This window comes from Zootermopsis nevadensis, unplaced genomic scaffold (genome assembly GCF_977971745.1).
Source record: "Zootermopsis nevadensis isolate Lab colony 2312 unplaced genomic scaffold, Znev_1.0 Znev_ptg000020l, whole genome shotgun sequence".
In the NCBI taxonomy this organism is placed as follows: domain Eukaryota; kingdom Metazoa; phylum Arthropoda; class Insecta; order Blattodea; family Termopsidae; genus Zootermopsis; species Zootermopsis nevadensis.
The window spans coordinates 18467532-18487126 of record NW_028259152.1 but is presented as its reverse complement, the minus strand read 5'-3'; the positions used below and the strand labels follow the sequence as shown (position 1 = coordinate 18487126).

The 19595-nt window shown below is 42.1% G+C and overlaps 1 protein-coding gene across 9 annotated transcripts in view; it reads right to left on the bottom strand.

Annotated features, from left to right (window-relative positions):
• LOC110832591 (uncharacterized) overlaps positions 1–19595 on the bottom strand; it is a 364557-nt gene that overhangs the window by 13939 nt on the left and 331023 nt on the right. For 8 of the 9 annotated variants that reach the window (XM_087352088.1, XM_087352091.1, XM_087352089.1 and 5 more), the window contains 5 exons: positions 18102–18217; positions 13082–13258; positions 11552–11797; positions 7395–7472; positions 1169–1863 (listed from right to left, as the gene is read on the bottom strand). In XM_087352088.1, the coding sequence (XP_087208214.1) occupies positions 1169–1863; positions 7395–7472; positions 11552–11797; positions 13082–13258; positions 18102–18217 (1312 nt within the window). The remainder of the gene's footprint in view (positions 1–1168; positions 1864–7394; positions 7473–11551; positions 11798–13081; positions 13259–18101; positions 18218–19595) is intronic. The other variant, XM_087352087.1, reaches the window with a different exon arrangement.

The following is a 19595-nucleotide window of genomic DNA, read 5'->3' as shown; positions in this document are numbered from 1 at the left end:
AATAATTAAACAAACAGCAGTGGGTTCGAAGACAGTGGGAGGCTTGATTTGGTAGAATAAATTTATGTTTATTAAAATTTACTTCCATGACCTCTACGTAGACACACGTGTAACAACAAATACTGAATCCCCAGTATGTTTGAACATGAGAAATATTCTCCTGCAGACAGAAGTGGGTCTGTAGAATTCAAATATCACACAACCACGGGCTGGAATACATATCGATATGTCAAGGAGGCCTACGGTCCTCGCAATTTCTAAATCTGGAAGATATGCAGGTTCGCGGATTATGTGCGTTATTACTGCTGTGGTCTGTATTGAAAGGTAAAGTTATCCTTGCGCTTGAGAACCACATCACGTACAGTTCACAACCGTAATCTTGAGACTTGCAAAGTATGCAGGAATTTGGAAGGGGAAAAGGCATGGCAGACAGCATGGATCTGCAACTATTACCTGAGCAAAAAACATTTACTACTTATTGCATAATGGCACTACACAAGCATACATACTAGTGGCTAATATGTTCTGAACTGATGCTATGCGGACACCACAACTCCATACTTTTTCCTTCACCCTGCAAGTCTCAAGATTACAGACACAAACTGTACATGTATGGTGAAGTGGAGTTAAAGCTCCATACAACATCAACCTCAGAACTAGATACAAAGTCAGCATCCAGGTCTACACTATGGACCTTTCATTACTCACTGGAGTAAAATTCTATGTGGATCTCACAGCTGGTCCGGACTCATGCAAAGACAAAAATTCCAGTCCCTGCCCATTCATACAGTTCACTTCAACTTAAGATATTTCAAATCATATCATAATTTTTTCTGACTGGTTTTACTGATTACTTTTCTATATGAACACATAGTTACTGATTCTTTCATTCCCTAGCAAACGTATTCTGGCCCTTACACCACCAACATAATACGACTGCACGAGAAAGCACTGATGATCCTTTAAAGGGCAGAATGCACTTTTCATAAAGCAAAAGAATCAGTGACCAAGAACTGATGTTATTTCATGTAAATATACTTAATCTTTGTGATGCAGTGGTACAAGGCCGCATTCATACAAAGGGCTATTTCATGAACAAAGAAAGGAGAAGATCAATTTCCTTTTCAATCGGAGACTACAGAACATGTCAAATATGACATAAACATACCTGTTGCAGAACCAAACCCGGACCACTTCTTTCTCCATGGTAAGGCTCTCGGCTAGCACTGCTATCTCTTCAGATGTGGGTTTGGGATTCTGAAGGAATGCTTTCTCCAATGCTATTCTTACACTGGTCTCAATAGACGTTCTCTTCTTTCGACGTCTCCCTATGGCTTCGGGCGTTGTTAGGGGATTAGTCAAGGAATTTGGATTGTTAAGGGAGTTGTCAGCATCTTCAAGCCATTTCTGAAGTAGGGGCTTTAGCTTACACATGTTCTTAAAGGACAGGTTCAGAGCTTCAAACCTTGAGATAGTAGTCTGTGAAAAGTCATTCCCATAGAGTTTTCCCATAGCAAGTCCAACATCGCCTTGCGTAAAACCCAGCTTGATCCTACGCTGCTTGAATGTCTTTGCAAACTGTTCTAGCTCTTCCAGGTCTGTGGTTTCTTCTGGCGACGGTTCTAACATCCGTGACTGAGGGGTTCTGATGTGATGATGTGGCACTCCAGCTGGTCCTGATGGAGGTAGCTGTGACTGATGATTATGATGATTTACACTGTTATGATGGTGTGTGAGAGCTGAGTGATGGTGAGAATGGTGATTAGAGGGACTGCTGTGGTGATTCTGATGTGTGCTGTTCTGTTGTTGCTGCTTTGTAAGCTGTTGCAACTGTTGAGCTGCTTGCACAACAGCTTGCTGTACCTGTAACGAGATCCACGTCACAACTTTATTTGTTTACTGAGGCTTTACAAAGCATTATGACGGTTTAACATTTATTAGACATAGTTATGGTTTATGCATGATCCAGCTGGCCATGTGTCGAAGTACTAGACCATCAACCATCAAACCCTGGAGATGAAATCTGGCCAGCATCCTCATACTACAGATTTAAATACCCTGCCACTATATGATAACAATTCAGGGACTATTCAGAGCTTGGGTTAGTGTCCATGGCTCACTGCCCAATAAAAGTATATAAACGTTAATATAAAATAAAGAGATAAACGACAAAGAATGTGTGCATGCATTTGTGGAGCTCAATGCAAGAATCAGCAAGTAATTTAAACTAAAGTTACCAAACATACTGTAAAAGAGCAGATCAGAGTGGTTTGTTTATGTTATATGAATGGAAAATAACAGACTGCCAAGAACAGCTACACGTACTAGAAAAACAAGATGGTCCATTGGGAGCAAAAACAAAGTGGGGAGATGAAGTGCAAGTCACCATGCAAAATAGAAACATGGACAATCTTCAGATTGTGGTCTTAAGGAGCTGTGTCACATAATCTTGCTGGAACATACAAACGTTTTGGAGAAACATGCTTGCTCCATTTTCAGGGTTGACAGGGACTATTTAAGAGTTCAGGTTGCTATTCGTAGACCAATGCTTCAACTCTGGCAATGGAGACATGTTTCTTCAAAACTCTGGTATACAACCACTTCATAGCGCATCAACCCAGAAGATCATATCTGAACTCATACAAAAGCAGATACCTCAAATCCTACAATCCTACATTCTTGGATGATGATGATGATGAAATCTGTTTCTCAATTAAGTCTAGTTAATCAGGACAAGACTTCCCCCTTTGGAAGGAATTTTTTACAACTATGATGACTTGAACTGAAATAAATCTCACACCAATACAATACAAAGAGACTCTCTTACATAGTTAAGTATATTTCCAAAAATACGGGCATAAATAATAAGGGAACAGATTGGTAAAACTTGAAGTTTACAATTATGAAGATGACTGTCTTTCAGGATGTTGCACCACGTGGTCTGGTAGAAAATGACTGATGTCTCAGAGGTACTTACTGGCTCCATCATCAGGGGATGCAGCAAATGCCCCAATGATGAAGGGAGTAAGCAGCTCTGGAGAGACAGACTGTGACTTTTGTCTCAAGCATAAATATACAAAGCGAAAAGTTGTACAGCTCATGACAGATATAAAGGATTTTCTATAATTCATTTTACCTCCCAGAGCACTGGAAGAGACATTCTCCCTCTTTGCAGCACAATTTTTTCTGGATTGGTTCCTGCAGTTTATGCTTCCTATCTGAAAAACCTGATCAGTGAGATGGCAAGCCGTTTGTTTTGAAGCACAAATTCTGAAAATAATCTCACAGTGGTGTGGGTAAACCAATTTTGAAATACTGTTCAACAAAAGGCATGAGCAGATCCCTGAATTTTGTAGAATTTAATGCTAGTGGTTCTGTTTGTGTTTAATAAGGAAAACTGTTACCCTTATTGGTAATTAGATTATAATTAATGAAGACATTATCAGCACCACACTATCTAACTGCAGACAGCCTTCTCAAGTCCTACACAAATAGTGGTTAAGGATAATCCACTGGCAATAAGCTGTTTACTTCCAAGTTACAGGCATCTAAACTACAATGCAATACTAAAACTTTGCATTTTAATTAGCATTCCATCTATGAATAGATCACTGAATCACTAGAAACATGGACATGCATTGATTTGCTTTGTTCTGCTGGATTAATGTTACAACAGCATACATGAAACTGAAATATGTACCATAAATGTTACTTCTAAGCACCTAGAAAGGGTCTAATGCACTCTTCTAATACACTGCCTATTAAAGTATACAGCAATACAGTTTATTTAAATCGACTGGGATGCTAGTGTAATTAAATGTTGCAGAAAATAGTATTAAAAATATATTAAAATTAGCCGTCAATCACAATATAATATAATTAAAAGATTAAAATATCATTTTACGTTCCCTATCGAGTACTCGATTTACATGTGGAACATACACGACATGTTTCGGCTATATATAGCCATCATCAGGTGATATGTATATAAACTTTTCACTGAATTACTGATTTTTAATGATTTTTAGTTTTCATTTTTCTTATCATGTTCTTGTCCTTTATATTGTTTCTTCATTCGTTGTAGTATCACAGGTCACTAATATGTTCCACATGTAAATCGAGTACTCGATAGGGAACGCAAAATGATATTTTAATCTTTTAATTATCTTATATTGTGATTGACGGCTAATTTTAATATATTTTTAATACTATTTAAATAAATCACAATATGACGCATCTACAATATCTTAGAAGTTGCAGAAAATGTTCAAGAAACAAGGAAATAGGATTTAAATACTGTCAAACCACAGACTTCAGTTAGTGTTTGGAATTACACCTCTGACAGACATCATGCAAGGTGATACCTCATAAGGAATTTTCAGTAAAGATGTTGGAAGATACAAAAAAGTCTTCACAATGGTGACTTAAACCTCCCACAAATCATTCTTGAATAATCTGTGGGTGAGTTTGCCCCCACATGAACTGCGATTCCTTCCTCATTCCCACAGTTAACCAACGTAGGGGGTTATGCAGATACGAGTAACCTTATTTCTTCGCGTCTCCCCAAGAAACAGCAACTCTGCCTCTATGCACACGCAACTTACACATAAATTTCCTTTTTATATTTCAATATTTATGTTTAAGTTTACTTGCGTTTCAGAGGTGTATGCTGCCTCTGAAATCTCAGTAAACTTCTATCAGACTACGTTGCAGTACAACTCAGAAGATGACCACTCTCACTCTCACTGCTGTGAGAACTTCGGATTCTACTTATCCTCAAATAATTTCTGTGCGTTAACTGTTTGTCATATATATCACATGCTAAAGTTCCAAAAATGGTGTTCCAAATAGTGCTTAATCTTTTGAGATATACTGATGAACCCACATACTATTCAAGAACATATTTTGTATTGAGTGGTAAAATGTGGGACGTATATTCTTAAGGTATATGGAAACTCGTGACCTGCAACCTGTCACCTAAACTGTTTCAGACGTCATGATTTTAAATATTTTTATGTAGAACTGGATAAGAACATTTCTGAATGATGTATTGGAAAGAATATTTTCAAAAATGTTGTTGTGCAAGACTGACCTACTAGGGTTATACACGCCAGCAAATGCCACGGCTGTCCTTTTTCCTTCATCTTATGTCTTATTCTACGCCCTCATTTCTGATTATGACCATACTCCATTACAATGCTTTTACGAAGCGTGCATACAGTCAAACGAGCAACTGCTTCTTAGACAATTAATGCACAGCACTCATTGTGGTAGCACTGCATTACCACGAGAACACTTGAAAGAAGACCAGCATAAGAGACTTTAATAGACTCCTTCCAGTAATTTATTTGGCACACTTTTGTCTTTTAGTGTGTCAGATAATGTGGGTTGCATTATACTGTCATATGAAAAAAGAGTAAAGCTGTCCCACTATGCACCATGTAGGCGCTTGGGGGAGACTGTATAGCTCCTACTCATTCTTAACCTCGGCACTAGATGGGGGTGAGTGGTGAGCATCACGCCTCGGCCGCGCTTTACCCCCGGGAAAGGACCCCGGTACCCATTGGATAGGAGGCTGGGTGGACCCCAGAGCCGGTCTGGACGCAGAGGCTAGAAGAAAATATAATTTGCCTCTGTAAGGCATTGAAACCCCAGCCATCAAATCCATAGTCAGTCACTATACTGACTGATTAAATGCTCTTTCACAATCCAAAAATGGTGTCTATAAATCACGTTCTCTTCTTTTATCGGTCAATAGCTTAAGTCAAACTACCAGTTCATTGCATTAATGATTTCACTGGAAGTAATTTTCGGCTTCAGCTACACGCTGTTCAGAGCAAATTTTTGTTATTGTTTTTAATATATTCTGTACCATGTGTTCATTAAGCCTACTCTTTTACAACTTTTTTAATATTTCTGTCTTTATTGAGTAACCTACTGCAGACAGACATGTACACTATGCACATGGGCTGTGTAGTACACGGCGCACATGTTCACATGTAGCTTTACAAATTACTAGCGTTCTTCCACATTATTAGGCTTATGGTAATTTCTTTTATTGTTTAACCATCTAGGCTTTCATACCTACCAAATCATGATCTGTTCCAATGTCATCTCCTCTGACATCTTGTATTAATTTTTAGATGTTAACTTTTACTTTTTACTGTTCATTATTAAAATATTATGTGTACAGAAGTCAGCTGTCTTTTTTACCAGTATTATTAATTGTCATTCTCCATTATTCCCCAACTTACTAACTAACTAACTAACTAACTTAACTAGATGGTTTACGGAACCCAAAGGTTCATCACCGAATTAACCAAAGCCCTCCACCGGACCCTGTCCTGGGCCAACAAAATCCAGTTTCCTTCAACTCCTATCTCCCGTAGATCCCGCCTGAGATTATCCTCCGATCTACGTCTAGGTCTCCCCAGCGGTCCCTTCCCCTCAGGCTTCCCAAATAGTGGACCCAACCAACCAGATGGCTTACCGAACCCGAAGGTTCATCACCGAATTAACCAAAGCCCTCCACCGGACCCTGTCCTGGGCCAACAAAATCCAGTTTCCTTCAACTCCTATCTCCCGTAGATCCCGCCTGAGATTATCCTCCGATCTACATCTAGGTCTCCCCAGCGGTCTCTTCCCCTCAGGCTTCCCAAATAGTGGACCCAACCAACCAGATGGCTTACCGAACCCGAAGGTTCATCACCGAATTAACCAAAGCCCTCCACCGGACCCTGTCCTGGGCCAACAAAATCCAGTCTCCTTCAACCCCTATCTCCCATAGATCCCGCCTGAGTTTATCCTCCCATCTACGTCTAGGTCTCCCCAGAGGTCATTATTCCCCAACTCCAGCAGTAATTTGTCTACTTATTTATTAACGGCTATCGGAAGAACTCCAGTGGCCTTGAAATAGCTTTATTACACAATTCTTGCTAAGGAAGAGGAATGAGGAGGAATTACTTGTTTATAATTTATTTAATGACACTTTTTCAGTGGGTCAGATTATACAGTGTCAAATGAGAGGATGAAAGTGAATAATGAATTAGAAAATGATGTGAAAGGAAGTGGTCATGGCCTAATTTAAGATATTTTCCTGGCATCTGTCTGAAGGATCTGAGGAAAACCACAACTGTACTTAAAGAAATTAAACGTACTGTGTAATTTTCCTCATTCTCAAGTTTCCCATCCTATTTGAACCTGAAACTACACATTTCTCTGGCAATGGAGCATGGGCCTCTCATGCACGGCAAGAAGTGGCCTTACAGCCAATACAGGTAGAACTACAGAGTGCTAGACAAGAAAGGAAACTTACGTGCATGCTGTCAAACCAAGAATAATTCAATGTGCAATGTGGACAAACACAGATAAGCAAGCATTTGTATGCTGGTTACCTGTGCTGCCTGGGACACTACGGGGACACCTCCTCTTGGTGGGAGGTTTTGATGAGCAAAGCTCTGCTGGAGCAAACCCTGCAACCAGCCACCAATGTCAACACTACTGAACACACACAAGATATGCAGGTTAAAACTTTTGAAACATGACCTACATTAAAGCTGGACTGTTTAAGACATAATAAAAGCACGAAAGTTCTTAAAGATGCAAATAAGAGTTATCATAGATTTTATAGTCACTTGATCATTGGCTTCATATAATATGATTATGTACGCTACTAGTACAAAATCAGCAGTTACTCTGCTGTTTACAAACTCAGTTGTTTGTATCCAACCTTTGCTACTTTAAATATAAAACCTTTGCCACCGAGCCCATACATCAGCTTGTTCAACTGATTTCACATACTCAGAATATATTTCACATAATAAAGTCACTTAGTAATCGACGTGCATCTGACTCTTCAGAGCCAAATTCTAATTGCCAGATTTATTCAGGAAAAACTGGAATTCCCTATATTTTAAACACAGCCACACTCTCAAACAGTTGCGCTCAGTTCACTACAAACAAAAAAGGCTTCATATTGCATGACATTCTGATGACCAGATTAAAAAAGAAACAAATGTACGATCATTGTCGAGCCATTTGATAGCGTAAAGCTTGTGTAACACCAGACTTAATGAAATGTGGATATCTACTTGAAAATGGCAATCTAACACATATTACTGGTGGCAAATATTTTTTTATTTACCTTCAAGAGCGTATTATAATTTACCAAATTTTCAAATGTGAGTTTACTTTAATGTAGGGAAAATGCGTAGGAAGAAATTCTACCTGCAGATACAGTTTAGCATTCGTGGCATGTTTACGGTTCATCACCTATGATAGATCTTCCAGTCTCAGTACTTGCAAAACCACTTACTTCACTTCTTTGTTAAGAGCCATAACAACTTCGAATCACAAAGTGATATCACTAAAAGGACAAGGCGCAGGGATGTGGCAACGCTACTGACTGATCTTTGGACCACAGAAAGCCTCTGATCCTTCAGGTTGTAGGAACCCAGAGCCTTGGAGTATAGCTGGGCCCCCTGTCTCCGGGAGTTACAAATATGGAGGCCTGGTCCTCCAGGAGTGTGGGGCTAACAACCTCACACCATAAAAATAATTATTATGGAACCTCAAGAGAAGTCTTGGAGCAGACTGAAATTGGTAATTGCTAAGATTGGTAAGGAGGAAATATGCCAAGACACAGTTGGACGATATAGCCTACATGACGACACGAAAGGGTAATAAATAAATAAAGATTTGGTAGTAAAAGAACAGAGTGGATCATCAATTGGTAATTCAAGATCATTGCATCGAGGTGATGGAGAGTTTGTGTATCTGAGTCCATGCATTACCAGTGATAACAATGAATACATGGAAAATGTTGGCTAACGAGGCCCACATCTCATTAGTGGCAGTGATGAGAAGTGGGGATACACACAGGAAAATAACGTGTCTTCATGTATGGATGTAAAATCTGGGTGCGGTCCCTGAAAACAGAAAACGCCCTCAAGGTGTTTGAAACACAGAAAGGCAGAAAACTGAGGAGGCCATGGCCCGATGGATGGATGGATGGATGGACGGATAGATCACTAAAAGGAAGTCGGATGTGTATGAATTCAGGCTAATAATCTAGAAAAGATTCTCAGAATGGTAGGTCATGGTCAATAATCAAAGGCCTTCTTTTCATATTTTGTAAGCTGGGGTAGCTCAGTCAGTATAGTTACTGGTTATGGACCGGACGACTAGGGTTCGATCCCCGATGGGGACAGAGGATTCTTCCTGTAGCTTCTGCATCCAGGCCGGCTCTGGGCCCACCCAGCCTCCTACTCAATAGGTACTGGGGTCCTTTGCTGGGGGTAACATGCGGCCAGGGCATGACGCTAACCACTCACCCCTACCTAGTACTGAAGTTAAGAATGAGTCGGAGATATACTTCTTCTCCCCCCCAGGTACCTGCATGGTCTATAGAGGGACAGCTTTGCTTACTTATCTTCACATTCTTGACCTGCAATGACTAATGAAACCATAAAAATACCCCCGTTAGGATAGCTGCCCTCTGGTCTGAGTTTTTAAACCCAAGACTTTGAGTCTACGATGAAGAAGTGATAAGTGGTAAAGTAAGTTCCCACGGTTCATACATAAAAATAGGATGAGATCTGTCAAGTGATGAAACTTCCATGATATTTTGTGCCAAGATCAAGAACACTGACTGTAACTTTGTCTGCACAGTCTATTTGTTGTGCTTTGGTTTTCAAACACGTCAGTGCATTCTGATAAGTCATGTACGTTCCATATCAAATTAACTGCATGTAAATTCTTTACTTTTCTGTTATGCAGATTAATAAGATCTATTAATGGTGATTGGGAACAAGTGTATCCGTGAATAACCCTACCCAACACCCTTCACTTTTCTCATCAGCTAGAACTCTGTTTTGTTATGTTTGCAATAGCAATCTCATTATGTTTCTCTACATAAACCATAATGTCATATTATGTATAACATCTGATAAGTTCCTGAGCGCTATTACAAATACTTCTCGGTTGTTTTTGTTTGTTTTATTGCCAAAAATAAATAACCAGATTTTGTGTCAAGTGGTAAAATGAGGACTGAATTTTCTTGGGGCATTTGAAAAGCTTACGATCTTCCACTTGTCACGATCCCCTTTTCCGTTCTATGAGCCTAATTTAAATTATTTTCTATGTAGCACTGGATTGGGAAATTTGTGAATTCTGTGTTAGAAAGGACGTGAAAAAATGTGGTTGTGGCCTATTTTGATACTATGACTCATTTGCCTGAAACAACTAAGGGCAACATGAACATAGACAGGACTGCCAATCTCTCAACTATAATCTTCTACAAAATGTGTTTATGTTGTTCATCTATAACATTGTCAAAACTGGCCAAGTGATAAAGGATCTTATTTAATATGTGATTATGATATGACGCGAGTTGTCTCGATGCCAGACTGGGAACAATGAACCGAATTACTGTGCCAGTGTTTCTGCATTTTCTATAATGTCACAATTTAGCAAATGGCTCACGAAGAAGTGAAAGAATTTTTATATATCTTGGGCTCTATTGGGTGAGGCCGATGTATTCAAGTAACAGATAAAAGATGAATCTTAAAAATTGGTAAACTGCAAGAAGTACTTTCAAATGTAGAGTAATGTGACTTAAGAGCGTGAAGCACGAAGATCTGGAGCCTCGCCGGCCTTCGTGTTCACTTACTGCAGATGTAGAGATCAGAGATAAAACATCAGATGAACAGAGAGACAGAAAGAAGGCACAATCTATCCACTGAAAACACTTTATGGAAAGAACATACAAAATTGCGCATTGCAGGTTTCTGCATTAATCTTTATGGAACGTTGTGAAGCGTAAGCATCTCAGATTAAGTTTCTCCTAGCAGCCCAAATTTCAAACCCTATATTTATATCTTGTATACAGTTCTGCAAAAGGTTCTGCTTTAAATATCAGGCGCAGAAAACTCCTAAATACAACGCTGCTTAAATGTTGATAAACGCTTCATCTTCACTTCTACTAAAACAGTAGAATTTAAATTAAAATTAAAAGGTGCCTGCTCTGAGCCTTATAGTAAAAAAAACAGTTTGCTTTGATTAATTCTTTTCTGAGAGTGTGACCCCTGATTGGAATATACACACAAAAATTAAATTAGTGATGACAAATATTTAATTGAACTGTATATTCTCGTTGCTTGTAAAAGTTAACTTCTTCGCAATCACAGCAACGTCATCGCAACTGTTGCAGGAACTTAAGGTATACGAGTCCTCGTATTCATGCGCAAGCTAGTGTAAAAAGTATACAAACACGCACGACGTACAGCAGTCTGTCATTTACTGACATCCGGAGTCTGATAAGTCTTTTTTTATTCATGGCCCGAATCGACTCAGTTTAGTAATAATGGGACGGAAGAAAAAATATTGTTCCGGATGTTCTTCTCGCGTCTTCTTCAAAAGGTCGTCAACCCAAGACGGTTTGGGATAATCAGGGAAGCAGTTAAAATGTAAATGCCCAGAAAGAATTGTGTTCTGAATGGATTCTGCAAGAGGCCTAAGTAGTCAATAATTCAGCATGAAGTCCGAGGCTCACCTGGTTCTGAAGAAAGAACTGCGCCTGTGCCGGTAGCTGAGCTCCAGCACCCGGCTGAAACAAGACGTACTGCTGAAACTGCTGCTGTAGCGTTTGGTGGTGTTGCTGAAGAGTCTGCTGGAGCGCCTGCAGTTCTTGTGGGCCAAGTGCAGCCAGGTTAGGAAGCGCTGGGATCTGCCCCACTGCAGCCACAGCGAGCTGGTTCTGCAGGAACAATTGCTGCCCCTGCGCCCCCAGGCTCATCAGCTGCGGACAGACACAGACACGAGCGCACGTGAACACGACATCCTGTGTGGACTGCGGTCTTCTGGGCTATGACGCCACTGCCCTAAAATTCTAACCAAAGTAATGACATAACCTAACCTAACCTAACCTAACCTAACCTAAACCCAAACTAAAGAACTAACCTAACCTAATGGATTTGTCTCGATTTTCCTTAATCTTTCAAACTTCTTGCAAAAATATGAAACATTACTATCCAAATAAACAGATTATATACACAACAGCCTTCACACATTCAGTTCTGTCCAATTAAGATCAATTTCAGGAGACAACAAAGAAGGACAGACAAAATGGTGTCAAGGAAAGGGGAAGGGAAGTAGGCAAAATAAATGCAACGTGGAAAAACCGTACATAGGCGAAATGTATGTGGATACAGTGTCCTGATGATATTGAAGTGAAACGGATGACATTTGTTTTGGAGAACCCCATAAGAACTGTGGTAAGGTTTTTGACGTGACACAAGAAACTGCTTTTAATTTCCTGTTATCGTCAGTAAAATGCCAGTGATCTACAGCGTCTTCTTCACATCATTTTTCGTAGCATGAAAGTTGTGTTCAAGCACTTTCTATGTCCTACGTCTATTTCATCAACAATATCAAATATGCAAACAAAATCACTGATACTGGAGAATACTTTAAACATTTTCATGTTGATACTAAATGATTTCTATATATATATATATATATATATATATATATATATATATATATATATATATATATATATTGGGTTGAACAGAAAGTTTTTGCGTTTTTAAATGAAAGTCATAATCATGTTTTTTTTTAAAAAAAAAATATTTGCAATATTTAATTAATTATATAATTTTCGTTGCTTGCTATTGTCGTCTACCAACCTACCACAAGCTTTTCAATTCCGGATTTTTCCTTGTTCTTTAAATGATTTTGAGGTGATCTGAGTATATGATAATCGGATGTCCTAATTCAGTTCCTTGTTTTTGCTGTCGTGGTGAAAGACAAATCCTTTTCTGTTGACGAGATGTGAACATTTTTCTGTAAGGCATTCGCTTACGCGGTGCAACTGTTGATAGTAAACTTCTGGATTTACGGTTTTCCGTTCAACCCGATACCACAACCCATAATGGCTTAATTTTGAACTCAGAGAAACATTCCATAAGACAAATTCCAGTGTTTCATTAGCTTTTAATTATTTATTGCATATTTTTGCGTAAAAATATACCGGCATTTCTAAATTTCCATTCTGCGCACTGCGCATGCCTCAGAGCGGTACCTGGTTCAGGGACAGCTGTCCTGCCTGAATGGCGGCTAGGGCCGCCTTGACGCTCGTCGCGGCAGCGGTCGAGCCATTGGTCGACGTCACCTGACTACTGACCCCGGAGCTCGGAGAACTGGACGTGCCGTTCGCTTGGCCACTTCCGCCGGAGTTGCGCTGAGAAACTTCAGTCACCTGTAGGCAACACATTAAACGGGCATGTCAGTTGGGTTGCCTACAATAACAGGGGCGCAACCAAACTCAATAGGGCCGGCCAGAGAGAGACACTGACACTGCGACGGGGGAAAGAGTAGTCGTCTTTGAACGCTAATATAAAATTAGCACTGTTTCAGATTGAAGTGCGTTTTGTCATCGAGTTGTAAAAATCTTTTTCATTTCTGTTTAAATTTGAATGCTCACATCCTAACTGTAAAAACTAATGCCACATAAGACCTTTACGGCCAAACTTCGTATTTGGTTGTGTATTCCACCTGCAGGCCGAGCGTTCTGAACTCGTGCGTGGTTTCCTTTACTCTCACTAGATGGCAGATCGGGCAGTTTCTAAAAACCGAATACACCTCCATCGCATAAACTTCTCAATTTGCGATACAAAAGTTATAAATGACAGAACGTTATCAAATAAGGCTGAGGAATAAATTAACAAAAATTTTATATGTTTTGTTGTTTCAAGGAAGGATCATAAACTGAGGGCGTTTGAGAATAAATTGCTGAAAGATTGCAGCGCGTGACAAGAATAAAGCAACCGCAGAACAGAGGAAATGGCACTAAGAAGGGGTGTACAATTGTTAAGCTTTACCAAACAAACATTTCGGTGATTAGACAAAGAAGGATGCGGCGAGCGACACCTGTAACACGAGTGAGAAATGTGGCAAAGTTAGTGGTGAACCTGAGGGAAAGCCGATGCTTTAAAATGGTGTGTTCAGGAAAACTTCCAGTGAAACAGTTTCACAAAAGGCGAGACATTTCTTGATCCGCTGCGAGCTACAGCTTATCAACAAAACATCTTGTATCGCACCAACTTCCCTCTCGGCACTTGCAAAATTGGTAAGTTCGCCCTTTCTTGAGCACTGCGTTGGTGCTGGAGCGTCTCTCTGTGGCCGCGGGGGGGGGGGGGGGGGTTTCTACGCCGGGCCGCGTCTCCGAGTTCAATGCGATGCGATGTATTCATGATATTCAGTAGTGCACTACGTAAGCCGGTCAGTCAGTCAGTCAGTCAAGATGGACTTGCAAATATACGGACAGGGACAAGACACAGGAAATTTGACTGCTGTGGGAAAAGACGAGGTGGGGCCTTCCCGAACAAACAGCTGTTTTGGGGGAGGAAAGACGTTAGGACGCCAGAACGTGAAGCCGACATATGAACGTGTAATGTGGTCGGTGCGGAGGTATCACGTGTTCTCTGCACGAGCTGTGTGAGTGAACGCGCAATGGAGAGGTCGCGTCCCGTCCGCTTATTTTATTTCGGGGTTTAAATGTCACTTGTTAGAGTTGTTGCGAATTTAATTATGGCTCATTTGATTTTCTAGAACTCGCTAAAACCCATTAGGTTTCACTTGAGGAATGTACTTTGACCTTGAGCAGTTCGACTCACAGCGGATCGACTGATTTCTGTTCACAATAAAAGGCCTGAAGGCAAACGGATCATGCGCGCATTATAACTAAGGTCATGTTTAAAAGTCACAATTTTAGTTCGGATAAAAGGATGCAGATAACACGATTACTTACCTAAGTCCTCTGCCTACTTCCAGTACCAGTGACAAAAACATCCTCGTGTATGCGTGTGGGCGCCCATCGCCATCCCTGGATGGAACTCGGATCGTTCCCAGGGACCCCCCCTTCCCCCTATTTTACGTAATGATGGAGACAGATCCAGTCCCAGAATCGTCGTGTTATCAGGAACAATAGACGATGTATAATTTCCAAAATTTTAGCGAAAAATGTTACATGATTAAGGTTTCTGTGCTTTTCATCAGTCCCTCCAAGCAGATGCCTCACCCTGGCCCCTGTACTTAGCGATGTTTGCGCCTAGTCCGAGCTAGTGACAGCGTCGTTAAACAAATAAACCGCTGTAGTGAACTTTAGGGCTCCACGAAAGACGGGAAATTCCTTAACAGTTAAGCAACCATCATCTTGTCAAGAAGAACGCTGAAGCGAGCTTCGTTATTAACATCAAAGCGTCGGTATGAGTGTATTAACACCCGCGGGTTAGCTCAGTAAGTAAAGTGACTGACTTCGGGCAGGATGACCGTGGTTCAATTCCCGGCCACTAAGTCTCTGGACACCGGGAAATTGAGAGAATCTGAGCGTCAAATCGTCGTTCTTAATCTCGGCACAGCGCAGAGATTAAGAATGCGTGGAGCTGTACCTCCACTCCCACAGCTTGCTGACGCCTAATAATACGGGGGGGGGGGGGGGGTTTCTCGATCTGACAAACGACTATTGGCTTCTGGAGTGGAATTTTGCTGCCGCGGGGGCCCGTCTTAAGAAATGCGCCGGTTACATCTGTCCAGTTAGTGTGCGGGCGGAATAATGCGCCGTGGCTTTGTCTTCCTCGAGAGCTCGCCACTTGGATTGGCGATTTCCATATGTCCACTGCACACAGCGCCCCCTGAATGTCAATAGCCACCCCGTCCTCCGTTGCTTTCGTTTGAGATGACATGGGAGGGGAAATTCTGTCTTATCAGCAAACCTAAGAATTTTCTTATTCCCTTCCGTCTCTTTCGCGTGTTTCTGCATTTGACGTCGCGTCGGTCACACGGTTCATCGGACTGCGTGCAGATGCGCCTCCTCGGGAGGGACTTACGTGGGGCGGGGCAGCCGCCATGAAAAGGCGCGCTCGTGCTCGGGGCTTACTCATGACCAGAATATGCTCGGATGCATTCACGTCTGAACATCGCAACTAATAATTCTACGAGACTTTTTCTCGTTTCTTCTGTCATTCTGCCCGAATGTGTAGTTGCTTATCGTCTGTTCATTGTCTTATCTTACCACAATCACAAATGGTAAGTCGCCATTTCACAAACTATTGAAAATATAGCGAAATTTTAGAAACGAAATTTCACCAAATTTGGAAGCAGCACACAAACACGTATTGAATACTCTGAGCAAGTGTGCGTTAATCGACCGAATGAATTGTATATTATGCCTTAATTAGACGAGCCATGAGAACGGCCATGACCTTGTGGTTTCATAATAAGTCAGGAAATTTGTCGACTATACGCCTCACTATCAGTTCCTCATTACTTTAGGCAATTAGTTACGGAAAAGTGTAGGTTTAGGTAATTCCTTCCACTCCAAGAACTTTAATTTCCTCCATTTTCTTGCGACGTGTGGGTATAAAATTCGAGGCAATGTGGCCGAATTCGGGATACATGTTTCTACATGAAGAGAAAACGCGGGGGTGATCATTGAACAATTCCCAAACCTGGAAGTGGCCGGTGGCCTACCTTGCACTGGGGCGTGCACACGAAGAAACCTGGAAGGACGTTTTCCCGTCGCGAGTGCTGAGGTAATACAGAAGCAGACGCCGTGAGAAGACATCAAAGACGTTTGGACAGAGATCAAAGCGACTGCCTTTAGAACACAGCCCGTTCTTATTAGACACGCTCGTGTCACACCGCGCATGCCAGGCTGCTGCTTCGTTTCCCTATCACTTCACTATCATCATCATCATCATCATCATCATCATCATCATTACACAGCGTTATTTTTAGCAGGAGTCGCAGTGATGGCATCCAGGCGTCGAACCAAGTCCCCCAGCAATTTAGTCCGACTGAAACGCAAAGTCCAATGTTTCTCATGTCGAATTCTACCAGCACAAAATGCCCAACTGGACAGAAATCGTGAAGCTTACAGGACGGGAAAGCGCTCATGTTTCAATTCAAATTAATGCGAATATACGAACAAATGTCTTCATGGTGTACAGTTCTAACATTTTTCACTGCAACCACAAAATTCAGGCAGTACAACAACTTGTAAGCCAGATAAATCCAATCCGCACGAGATAAGGTCAATGCGAGGTATCACACACTCGTAATACGAAACAGGGTTGGCGATTAGAATAATTTCTTAATTGCTCGCCAGGGGTCTGTGTGGGCGGGTACAGAACTAGGCTCGCCTATTCGGCCCTTTGTCTAGTCCCCTCTTTCTTTTTAAGAACTGTTCTACATTTTGACCGCTTTCCTAACTGCCCGACAGAATGGCGGGATAAGCGAGAAGGAATGTGTAAGAAAGAGGATGTGAGCCATTTTAAGGCACTTGGACGAAGCCGAGATACAAACCCGTGACCCCGGAAACGAAGTAGGTAAGTAAAACGGTTCGATCAAACGTACGAAAGGCAAATGTAAATGATCGTAATGAAAGAAAGAAAACTAGGAGCCAGAATTCAAAAGTAGAAAACTCCAGAGGCTCTCATGAAAACCTGATGGGCGCTGGCGTCCGCGATTTGCGCCGCTTGAGAGTGCCAAGATCCAAGCAGCCAGAAGCCGCAGAGACGTCAAAGTCAGACCTCGTGCATTTTGCGGCAGAGAGAGTAATAGACTGAGGCTGTCCTGTAGACAGGAGCAATTAGGTTATAGAAATTAGTGACTCTTAGGAGGATGCGTAATTGAATGTGCTGATGAAAATAGAGTTTCCTCTCTAACATGGCGCCTCTGGAACGAAAAACTGAAATATCGCCAATAAACTAACTCAAATGGGCACTATTCCTTTTACAAGCTGAACAGATAATATTAAAATTCTGCGATCTGTCGACTTTATAACACGACATATTTACGTTATTGGTAAACGAATGTGGCTCAGCAGATAAAAATGGAACACCGGACAAAATTGAAAAGCACATTTTTCTAATATGCAAAATAAGAGACGTGTAGCTAAAAGACGTCCAGTTTCCGTTGTACCTTTGCCAGTAGCCTGAGGCTGTGGCGTTCTTCCCACTTTGGGGAGGGGACCACGGGTGGGCGAGACAGGCGACGGGACGAAACGTCGCTGTCGAGGAAATTAGCCTCGCGGTACTCACCAGATTCAGGGCTTCCCTCTCAGAGTCCACGGAGTCCCCGTCGTGAGCCAGGTCTGGCGGGACGTCGCTACTGATGCTGTGGTCGTCGTTGCTGACCTCGCCGTTCAGCCCGGCGTCTGAAACCAGAATCGTGACCAATATGAGCGGGTTCCGAAACGTCGGGCGATGGACGGGCAGGAAATTCGGTGCCGGGCGAACACGAAACTGTTGTCCGCGCTCACCAATCAACTCCAGTGAACAGACATCCTTGACAAGCTTACAGTCGTTCAGGTAGTAAAAAGTGGCCCATCTTTTTACTGAACCCGGATTTTCAATGCCTTGTTTTTATAAAAGCCCGCCGTAGACAACCAAGTAGAACCTAACCTAACCTGAATGAACGGCTATTTTAGTTGTAAGACGAAGTCGCGCTGCTCTCGTGCTCTCAAACGCACGGCCTAACTAAAACTCGCTTGTTTAATGACGCCTTAGGGTGCTTTTGGGCCGAGCCTGTTGCAGTCCCACGCCATCTGCTGACCCATGTGCAAATCGTTCTTTCTGATTACGTCACAAGGGGGGAATTTTTATAAAACTTTAGAAAATGATCCGGTTCAACCACTCAGCATTCTCAATTGGCGAAGGGAGTTTCGATTGCCACGAACTTGCACTGTGGGGGATGAGAAGAATCTTGTACGAACTGTGAAGCCAATTATTGCCAGACACTCTGCCACGGACGATAAGTCGCCGGGCAAAATCAACCGCCAATGCAGAGCTCTGTCCAAAAAACAAAACAAAAAAAAACGCACCGATTTCCTGCGTCTTACGCATTACCCGTGATAAGTACGTGCGGGGGCAATGGTCGCGTTGCCCAAAATCCTCGACGTCTCTGGTAGCCCCACGCTGAACCGAGGCAGGAAGAAGCTTCAAGCAAAGTTCGTGAAGAGATGACACTGCGACATCGCCGATTGTGAGCGTCGCAGCTATCCGGGCGATGACGTCAAACGAGCTGCGGGGGGGGGGGGGGTGTAAGAAACATTGCAGGGTAGAAATTGGAATATAAGTGGAAATTGTGAGAATGGACCAGTGTCAAGAATGATGAATGGTCCAAAAGGGCGATGGGGACGCGGACGCGGGCCCCGCAGCTCAACCATCTGTTGCGGTCGGCAAAGAAGTTCCCTGCCGCTTCTGCAGCGACAGAGGCGAAGCCCCAGAGCGGAGGCGAACTCCGCGCATTCTCGATCTCGGCGCAACGAGCAGGCGAATGTTCAATCCCTGTCGCCCGGCCAGTAACCTGGTCGATGTACCGACAGACAAACCTTCGCGGCATTCTGAAGTTAACTTTTTCTAGGTCTTTCTACGAGGGTTACTTTAAAAGCCACGGCAAATAATTTGGGGGGGACGGGGGGGCAAACACGTTATATTGAAGAAAGTTCAAAATATACATATGAAGGGGCACGATATACTCCTCCGATTGGCGTAGTCAGATCAGGAAGGTGTGAATGGATGTAGGCGCATTAC